Genomic DNA, 9,703 nt, shown 5'->3' with positions numbered 1-9,703 from the left:
AAGTACATAGTGTACGTCCACCATGCAGGTGTGGAGAGAAAACGTGCAGGAGTCATCAAAATGAATGCTCAGGTCGGGGATGCTGCTGGCGTGATCTCGCCGCCATTGACTGAACTCTGCGAGGCGACATCTGTTCGGTATCCCAGTGCCACATCCCGCCCGGGCATTTTTGGTCTGTTCGTTAAACTGCAGGTGACGACGCAGGAAAAGAGAACGGCTAGCGATCGTGTCTCAACGTCAAGGGAGACTCGCGAAATGAAATGATACCTCGGGCCTTCCAAGTTTTACTCGCGATTCTAGTAACTGGGTTTAAATGTGTCGCTTTGGAAGCACTCCTTTTCTTTTCTCCTTTTTTTTTTTCTTTAGTTGTCGTTCTAACCGCCCAACCCTACCGGAGGATCGATCCATGTTAATTAACCCGCAGAATACTGAGACCGGAGATTGAGCTTTGATGGTCTGTCTACTTACTACCCCGTGTTCTGCAACGCACGACATGCTTTGGCGCAGCCGGTCATCATCAGCAGAAGGGCAAAAACTCCAACCCCTCCCGTTCTTGCCTGGTCAAGCTCAAAACCAAAACGAAGCTTCTCTTCAATATCTTTTTAGCAACCACCAGAAAATTGCGCAGTACAGGAATGCTGGGCCATCCAATGCCCTGGCTTAGTGTGCTGCGAGGCCAGGGATCGACCCCGACGTCCCGTCCTCACACGCATCCAAGATCCGCTTGCCCCGGCAGAGAAAGCATTCCATTCTCCCCACCAGTACGTAGCACCATGTTGGCTCCGCGTTTTGCGGTGAGATGCCTAGGTTTTCTTTATCCAGCGGTCAATAGCCTCACGGGCGGATACAGACAAGAAGCCATCTTTCCGTCAGAATTCGCCTTTGAGCGCCCCATATCGCTGGCGCACTGTGCTCTTCCAGACCGGCGCGCATGGGGATGATAAGGCTGCCCTGCACCGAAAGAAAAGCTTGGTTCCCGACCTAGGCCTGGCGGTTGCCGAGTTTGCATCGTGGCACCGCTGTGCCCCTTACATTCCCCACAGCGCCGCAACCGACATCTAGTTACCTCACTGTGTAGGTAGGTAGACTCTAGACAACGTCAGGGATGGTTCTGCAAAGACGTCCGTACCCATATCTTTTCGCAGCTTCACCGGTCGAAAGGCGTCGATGGCTTCTTTCTCGCGTGCCGCAATGATTGGCACCCCTGTGATCGGCAATGATGTCGAGGGCGGCTGGGTTGGGATGCCGCCGAATGCTTGGCACAACCCACCGCTGCCAGGTCTGCGACTCCCACGAAGGAGTCTTCTCCGGCCGCGCGACATGATGGGGTCTCGTTCACAGCCGATTCGGAGCGGTATAAATTGACAGTTCAACGTGCCGTCGAAATGACACTACTACCTTGGTCGCCACTACCCGGCGAAAGTGCTCCCGGGTGTCTGGAAGATTATCTAGAAGATTGTCTGGATAGCTCGCCCGGCGACTCGGTGAGGCGCAAGGCAACCCCCCCGGGCAGGGTGGGAACACGGGATTCCGAGCGTCTGAGAAAGGCGACATTTGCTTCCCGGGGTTTTTGGTTCCGCGTGACAGGAGCAACTCCACAGAGCAGTGTGTAATTTGGTCGTAACCGTTGTGCGGGCGTTTGACGGCGAAGCAGAAGGGTGCGGTTTCTGTTGTGAGACTGCCTCGGGCGAACTTACTATTCGTAACTAATCGACGATCAATTCGTTCGATTTCGCCAGGCCAGCCAAAGACCATTGCATGTTGCGTCTCGATGTCGAGCATGGTGTGGCTTGGCGGAACTGGGGTATAACTTATTCATCTGACCCAAACGTGTTCCGTGCATACCGAAACGGTACACAACAGGCTGCCGGCTTCATCACAAACCAGCCGCCATCATGTCAGCTAGCTATCGGCGTGCCAGCCTCCTTTCTTCCGCGGAGGAATCGTTCATTGGCTATGCTAGGCCTTGTTGTCGTGGTCGAAGCATGCCAACTCCTCTGGTGGGCGTCGTGTTTCGTTTGCATTGGGAGAGAGGGGAACCGAGCCCCGACCAGTATGTCATGAGCGACAAATGCCTCCGGGCGAAATCCTTTCCTTGGTCGAGCGAGCAACTCGGCAAGGAAGGGTCGTTGGGACGACGAGGCTTCTTTCACCAACACCGTGCGGACTGTGGTTATACCCACTATGTAGACAAAATGCAGATGTGGCGGTGGTGGGTGGCTCCCAGGTTCCCTCGACCATCGCCGTCTGCAAAATCTGGAGCTGTTTTCGTCTCATGACGAGCAAAACGGCTGCAGGCGGGGGGCGCCGGAGTGGAGAGCGCTCAAATGACATTGGCGACCCGCGACATTTTCGTGTCGCCGAAAGAAATCATTTTCACTAGAAAGTATTGTATATGCCGGATAGAATCACTTAAAATCCAATCCTGGACTACCGAGAAGTGACCGTTTCATCGACACCAACAGTTGTCATCAGTGTCCATCTTCGCTATTCTTCGCGCCGTGTCTGTGCCTGGCGCTGGTCTTGTCCAGTCGGGCTCACAGATCTCTTCAACGGTGGGGCCTGCAGGTGCTCCAGACGACTCGCATATGTGACGGCAACAACACCATCCCTCTTCCTAAGTCGTGGTTCGAAGGCAGCGAGAAGTTTCATTTCCAACTTATCGCGTCAATTAGAAGGTTGGGCGTGTTTAAAACTGTCGCCTCCTCCACGAGCTGCCCCTTGCCGACGATCAATCGCATCCCGTCCGCTTGGTTTCAGATCGGTTAATCCACGAGTTCCCTCTCATCCCAACTTATGACGGCAAACCTTCCCGATGTTGTTTCCACGGAGAAATAAATGGATTCGATTTGATACAGATAGCGAACCTTTCTCGTTCACGTTCAAATCCGATGCATTTCGATGAGCGGATGGAGCGGGGCATGGAGGGTCGTCGTTTCTGGCGGCTGTGACAATGGGAAAGGACAAAGCCGCCCCGGTCGCAAGTGCTGGGTACAAGAAAAGCGGGGCATTCGATGCCAAATCCTTCGGAAATGAGAGGCTGTTCAATGTCCAGGGACCTCGAGCCAAGAGCAAGGGCTGGAACGACCCGCCAGCCCCATAATAAAAGTGGATTCAACCCCTGCGCTTTTCCCAAACGACTGGGAATTCAGCTCGCAGGAGTCCATCCAAGCCGATATGGGACGTGACTTCCCAACATGGAATGAATTGCAGCAGGCAACCACAGCCAACCGCCTCACAGCTGTTTTCCCGAACGAACTTCAACATCAATAATAACATCAACAACACCAACAAAAATACCTTCAATTTTTCTATGACATCGAAATTGAGCAAAATCGCCGCCTATTACATGTCCCAACAGGACACGAGGCCAATTTTTGATATGAACGCGACGTCTTTACATTTTTGCAATTTTGGGAACGGAACGAGCCGATCGACGTCATGGGCGACCAGTTCAGGCCTAAGCCTAGCGTTTGGCGGACGACCGCGCCGCTGCAGTCGATGAGGCAGCAGTATCAACACAACCGGCAGATCTATTCTACAAGTAATGCCACTGCGCTTGTTGCTGGGCGGAAGCGGGCCTATGATGCATACTCGTCTCACAATCTCAATCAGACTGGTGCGGCACCACAGGGACGAGCCCCGCCTCCCCCTCTTCGCCCTACTAGTGTGAATAGCAAAGCCGCGGATGAACCACCAAGGCTAGTTGCAAGTCGTATTGAATATGCAGACGGCTCTGTCGTCAGAGAACAGCCATCCGAGTACTCGCAAAGACAGGTTTTTGCCGCCACACCAACATCAACCGTTGATCACTTGCTTTCCCTCTCGCATCCAGCCTACGGGTTCCCCCCACAGCTCGTAACTAACTTTGCTGCTCTAGGCATTAAGACCATCTATCCGTGGCAGAAACAATGCCTTCGCGGCCCTGGCCTTCTAAACGGGGACCGGAACCTAGTCTACAGCGCCCCCACAGGCGGCGGCAAGTCGCTGGTTGCTGATGTTCTCATGCTGAAGCGCGTCCTTGAAGACCGCGACGCCAAGGCCATCTTGGTGCTGCCCTATGTTGCTCTTGTCCAGGAGAAGGTCCGGTGGCTCCGGAACATCGTGAGCGGCATCTCGCGCGCGGAACTCGAACAAAACGAGCCAGATGAGAAGCCGGGGTTCTGGGCCCCGAGGGCGGACAAAGATACCATCCGAGTGGTTGGTTTCTTTGGCGGGAACAAGATCAGGGCCACATGGGCTGATTTCGATATTGCAGTCTGTACTATGGAAAAGGCAAGTTCGTGTCGAGAACCTATCGTAACGAAGTCTAACTAACCTTGCATTAGGCAAACTCTCTCGTGAACACAGCCATTGAGGATTGCTCCATCTCCGCGTTGCGGGCTGTTGTCTTGGACGAGTGTCATATGATTGATGACGGGTATCGAGGGTATTTGCTGGAACTTATGGGTACCAAGCTGCTATGTCTCGGCCAGCCAGTTCAGATCATCGGCATGAGCGCCACTCTAACGGTGCGCTCAGTTACTCGCCCCAATCGTCCGGATATCAAGTCCACTAATACGCACGCAGAATATTGAGCTCCTCAAAAACTGGTTGCAAGGCCATTCATACGAGACTCACTACCGCCCAGTTCCAATCGAAGAGCACTTGGTATACGACGGGAAGGTCTATGCCGCAACAACCACTGCCAGTCTCCTAAAAACCGTCACCCAACTAGAGTCAAAGAGTCAATTTAGCCAACCCGGGTTGCAACCGCTGAGAATCATTCAGGCGTCTGATACTAAAGAATTCAAGGACCCGGTCCGGAATGCCGTCGTTGCCCTTGCCAATGAAACCGCCAGGGCCGGCTATGGGGTACTGGTATTCTCCAACAGTCGTGCCGGCTGTGAGTCGGATGCCGTCCTGATAAGCCGAGTTTTGCCAACACTCGAAGAAGCCGACCCCGCCATCCAGGAGAAGAGGCTGGATTTACTAAGTGACCTGCGCAATTTAAGCACCGGGCTCGACCCAAAGTTGGAGCAGACTATCCCCTTTGGCGTAGCCTTTCACCGTGAGTTTCTCGTGACTGGGATACAGAGCCGTACTGACTAGTTGAAGATGTAGGTCGTTCTGTTACCATCACCAGCGGTTGAGGTTGACATTTTTAGGCTGGTCTCACAACTGAAGAACGAGACCTAGTAGCAAAAGCCTATGACGACGGGGCACTCAAAGTTTGCGTGGCAACATGCTCCCTCGCCGCCGGTATTAATTGTGAGACCTATGCCACCACCATCCATCATTGCTCGTCGATCTAACAAGCATAGTACCTGCGAGACGAGTGATTCTCCACGGCGCCCGGATGGGTCGTGATCTCGTTGGCCCTGCTATGCTGTAAGCACAACGATGCGATGACACCTCGACCAAGGGGTGTGTGATACTGACCCTGATAGTCGGCAGATGCGTGGGCGAGCCGGCAGGAAAGGCAAGGATGAGGTGGGCGAAACATATCTATGCTGCCGCCAAGCCGATTTGGAGGCCGTCGTCGATCTCATGCATTCAGAGCTTCCAGAAATATCAAGCTGCCTGATTTCGGACAAGCGCCGTATTCAAAGGTTTATCCATCCCTCAGCCCTGGTTACAAATGGTATGCTAACTCTCGGGCCAGGGCTTTGCTAGAAGTCATCGCAATTAGACTGGCGGTGACTCGAGAATCCCTCGACGACTATGTCAGCAAAACCATGCTCGCTTACTCGGCGGAGCCACAATCGATCCAGGATCATGTCGAAGCAAGCATTGCCGACCTCCAAAACATGAGGTTTATCGACATTGATGACGATGGCGACTTCCAGGCCACGCTGTTGGGTAAAGCTGTTGTTGCGTCGTCGCTTGATCCCGAAGACGGCATCTTCGTCCATAACGAACTAAAGAAGGCGTTGAAGGCGTTTGTGCTAGATGGCGATATGCATGTTCTCTACAATTTCACTCCTGTCCACGACCTTGACGGCGTTCAAGTCAACTGGAAGGTCTTTTGGCACGAGATGCAATATCTCGATGCCAGCGGCTTCAGGGTCATGGATTTATTGGGCCTCAAGCCTTTTATAGTCGACAAAATGTGGGTGTTTTCCATACACGATATACCCTCTAGATACGGCCGACTAACGTGGGATAGGCTTTCTGGGGGTATTATGAAGGAGTCAACGGACAAGGAAAAGGAAGATGCGCGACGCTACCACCGATTCTACCTCGCGCTGCAGCTGCGGGATCTCTGCAACGAGAAGCCCATACACCAGGTCGCGGAGAAGTACGACATGCCGCGTGGGTCGGTCCAGAATCTGGCCCAGACCTGCGAGGGGTTCGCTGCCGGGATGATTAAATTCTGCGAGACGATGGGGTGGGGGTAGGTTTTCCGACCAGGAGAGTGCTCTCCTCCTCTGCTAATTCTCACCAGGGCCATGGCGGCTGCACTTGACCACTTCTCGGACCGACTGAAGGCGGGGGCCAGATCTGACCTTCTGGCGCTTGCCAAAATCACGTTTGTGAAGAGCAGGACGGCGTAAGTCCGGCGAGAAAGGTGCTCCGCTTGGGTGGAAGGGTTGGGCTAATTTTGATTAGGCGGATTTTCTGGGACAACGGCCTGAAGACGGTCGCGGCGGTCGCTAATGCGGATCCGAAGGAGCTGCTGCCGGTTTTGATGCAAGCGCAGCCCAACAAGGTGAAGTTGGGGGCCAAGGACGAGCAAAAGTTCAAGGACAAACTGCTTGCGAAAGCAAAGATCATCGCCGACTCAGCGAACAGGCTATGGCGTAAGCGCGACCCCTATGGAGTTTGTCTGCTCGTGAGGACTGGACTGATAAGGACTGACGGAACCCGTTGTAGAGGCCGAGATGCAGTTGGAGATGGAGGAAGAATAACAGGGCGCCGGCTTCCAATATCGTCTACTCGGGCTCTGTTGGGAGCATTGGATCCTTTGGGAGACGAGAAGACCCTATCGCCCGGCGTGGCGTTGCAGGAGCATCGGGGAAGTACGGGCGTGACATTATGGATAGGAGATGTCTGGACCTTGGGTGCATTATTGTTTGTATGTAATGTGTGTGGATATTGTGTTGCCTGGCAAACCTGTGGCAGTGATCTCTGGCCTGGTGGAGTAGAACAAGTGACTAAACCAACAAACCCTCGAGGAGGAAAACAGTAAAACTGGTGAGAACGGATGTGAAGTCGCACCGAGGAGGTTGACAAAAAGGCCCGGCGAGGTCTTGGCCTCCATGTCACAGGGGGGGTCAGCCAGGGGGTGTGTTCTCTGGAAGGGAGGTCGGTTCAATCAATGGAAGTTACCTTTACGGGCAGGCAGACGGGGCATGGCGCATGCGCGTCGTCCGAAGATTCGCGCCATGCATGACAGGGCCATGACCAGCATCCATGAGGGGGGTTCCATTAGTCCCTCAAGCATGTGAGCCCGCATTCCAGGTTGTCATCCTCCCGCACGCACTCACACACCCACACACCCACACACTCGGCTCTGGCGCTTTCCTCCAAATTTACACAGTACTGCATATTTTATGTTAAGAGGCTGGCTGCAGGTAGGACCCCCCGCCATCCATTTCGGCACCTCATTCAAGGGATCTACATCAGTACATGTGCAGCACAGTATTCGTACATCAGATCTGCATCGACATCTCTTCGACATTTCGTTTGACTTACGAATAGTTGCCTGACTTCCATTTGGCTCGACCCATTCCGCCACACCAGCCATTCTACCTCATACTCCACCCGTATTTGTTATTCTTGTGTTCTTCCGTGACGCAATCCAAATCGGGTTTCCATCGAGTCACCGATGCCGCCTTGTTGCCTACTTGAGGTAACCTACCTCTAGGATCTGCCTCATTTATCCCGCTGGACGATATCGCAGCCGCACCAATTCATCCGCTCTTGTGGTAGGCCAGTGGCCGTCTCGTGCATCGTGCACCAACAAAAGGAAAGAAGAGCGACCCGCCGGCCACACCACCATTCCCGTTGATTTTAAGCCCGCCCAGAGGGACGTCTTACAACCGCCCACCGCATATCATTCGGCAGACGACCAGTGTGGCTTACCGGACAGCAACCCTCTCCTCCCCGTGCAGCGCTTCCTTTTTTTTCTATTTGGCTGTCCTCGCAAGGGGTCAGATCTTGGTATTTGCCTCCATTCTTTTTTACCTTGACCAATCCGATCCGGCCAAAATCGTGTCAGCTTTGCCGCCTTGTGGCAGTCGGGTTCTGGACCACCACACCATCGGACTTTTGTTGGAGTTGTCTTTTTTGTTTCTCGTCCTTGGTGTTTGAGGGCCGCTAACCAGCGCCGAACCCGTGGCTTTCCATTAACTAATTGCCTTGCTTTTCCCTATCCCGCAACTCAGTTGCGTTTTTTTTCTCTTATCACATTTACAACGACCAACTCAGTAGTCAACCATCCCGATCCACGGTCAAGTTGCACGCCGTCTCGCATCGCATCGCATCGCAGCGCTACGCACCGCCAAGGACCATGTCTGCGGTGCCCAGCGCCAGCTCGGACGCTGCCACCGCCGGCCGCAATGACACCGGCAGCGGCCAGAGCCAGGCCCAGGGCCGAAGTCAGGGTCCGAGTCAGCGCCAGCACAGTGGGAGAGGTGAGGGTAGCTCCGGCGCCGGTAACGAGCAACGGAGAGCAAGTACATCCCGCACACTCGCCGACGTGATGAGGGAGCCGTCCACAACAACCCCCGGGGTCATGGTGTTGGACTCGCTGCCCGAGGCCACCGGGCGCAAGGATGTTCTGGACCCCAAGGAGGATCTTTGGTTGTCCACGGTCGACGGGTGAGTTGCACCCGCCCCTCCGCTTCGGCCCCGCAGTCGGGTATCGCCCGGCGCATTCCCCGGAGCATTCCCCGGCGTGGCGCTCAGACAAGCACGGATCGCCCAGTCCCGCCATCTCGTCATTTGCTCTCCTTCACATAGGTAGCCTATCTTCTGCAACCATAATGGCTGCTGACATGCAAGTGCAGACGATACAGTTCGCCCATCATCCCTCTCCGTGTGGGCCAGGCGCCTTGTCATGAGACCTTCTATGTATGTGCACTCTTCCGGTTTTACGTACTGTGTAGGGTGTGCCTTGTGTGCGTGCTGACTGTGGGCTAGGTGCACAAGCATGTCCTCCTAAAATCCGAGTATTTCGAGAAGGCCCTTTGCGGCGAATTCAAGGAGTCGGGCATGCAGTCCATCGACCTTCCAGAAGAGAACCCTGCCATCTTCCACTTCCTCGTTGCCTACCTCTACGAGGGCAAATATGAGCCTATCCGGCCTGCTGCTTCTGTGCTGGGTAAGCCATGGCCTATCCCGTCTTGGCCCAGCCAGAGAGCATCTCGCTTACTCACTCTCTGCAGTCCCAGACCAAGACAAGGGCAAAGGCAACGCCGCTGACGCGGGCGGCGGCTCCGACTCGGAGTCGGCCTCGTCTATCGAATCGGACGTTAGCGCCCGCTCCCGCCGCCGACACGACCGCCACCGCCGCCGCGAGGACCGCAACTGGGAGCGCATGCGCCAAAAGCATCCCGGCATTCACCGACCGAACTGCAACTGCCCGCAATGCGCCGCCGCCTCAGGCCCGCCTTGTTGGTCCTGCCGCGCCCCGCGCAACCCCCCGCCTTATTACCACCCACCCCACACCGTCTACGTCCACGATGGCCGGCCGGAACGCCAACCGCGGCGCCCCCCG

General features: G+C 54.9%; 3 protein-coding genes across 3 annotated transcripts in view; 2 read left to right on the top strand and 1 right to left on the bottom strand.

Annotated features, from left to right (window-relative positions):
• Positions 1 to 981: 981 nt before the first annotated feature.
• Positions 982 to 1,322, bottom strand: CHGG_00971 (uncharacterized protein; the record flags this gene model as incomplete). The annotated part of the gene is made up of 2 exons (XM_001220191.1): positions 982 to 1,058; positions 1,130 to 1,322. 2 exons carry the CDS (start codon positions 1,320 to 1,322, stop codon positions 982 to 984), a joined length of 270 nt encoding a protein of 89 aa, XP_001220192.1.
• Positions 1,323 to 3,441: 2,119 nt separating this feature from the next.
• Positions 3,442 to 7,430, top strand: CHGG_00970 (uncharacterized protein; the record flags this gene model as incomplete). Its single annotated transcript, XM_001220190.1, has 10 exons — positions 3,442 to 4,279; positions 4,351 to 4,511; positions 4,570 to 5,050; positions 5,515 to 5,623; positions 5,711 to 6,091; positions 6,149 to 6,376; positions 6,428 to 6,532; positions 6,592 to 6,802; positions 6,856 to 7,057; positions 7,195 to 7,430. The coding sequence occupies 10 exons, from the start codon at positions 3,442 to 3,444 to the stop codon at positions 7,428 to 7,430; spliced, it is 2,952 nt and encodes a 983-aa protein (XP_001220191.1).
• A 1,064-nt stretch (positions 7,431 to 8,494) lies between these two features.
• CHGG_00969 (uncharacterized protein) overlaps positions 8,495 to 9,703 on the top strand; it is a gene marked incomplete at both ends in the record, with an annotated part of 2,166 nt that continues 957 nt past the window's right edge. Inside the window, 4 exons of the mRNA XM_001220189.1 lie at positions 8,495 to 8,805; positions 8,994 to 9,057; positions 9,127 to 9,307; positions 9,372 to 9,599. Of these exons, the coding sequence (XP_001220190.1) occupies positions 8,495 to 8,805; positions 8,994 to 9,057; positions 9,127 to 9,307; positions 9,372 to 9,599 (784 nt within the window). The remainder of the gene's footprint in view (positions 8,806 to 8,993; positions 9,058 to 9,126; positions 9,308 to 9,371; positions 9,600 to 9,703) is intronic.

The sequence above is a fragment of the Chaetomium globosum genome, genomic scaffold, assembly GCF_000143365.1.
Source record: "Chaetomium globosum CBS 148.51 scaffold_1 genomic scaffold, whole genome shotgun sequence".
Lineage (NCBI taxonomy): Eukaryota > Fungi > Ascomycota > Sordariomycetes > Sordariales > Chaetomiaceae > Chaetomium > Chaetomium globosum.
The sequence above is the reverse complement of the archived record's forward strand: the minus strand, read 5'-3'. Positions and strand labels throughout refer to the sequence as shown.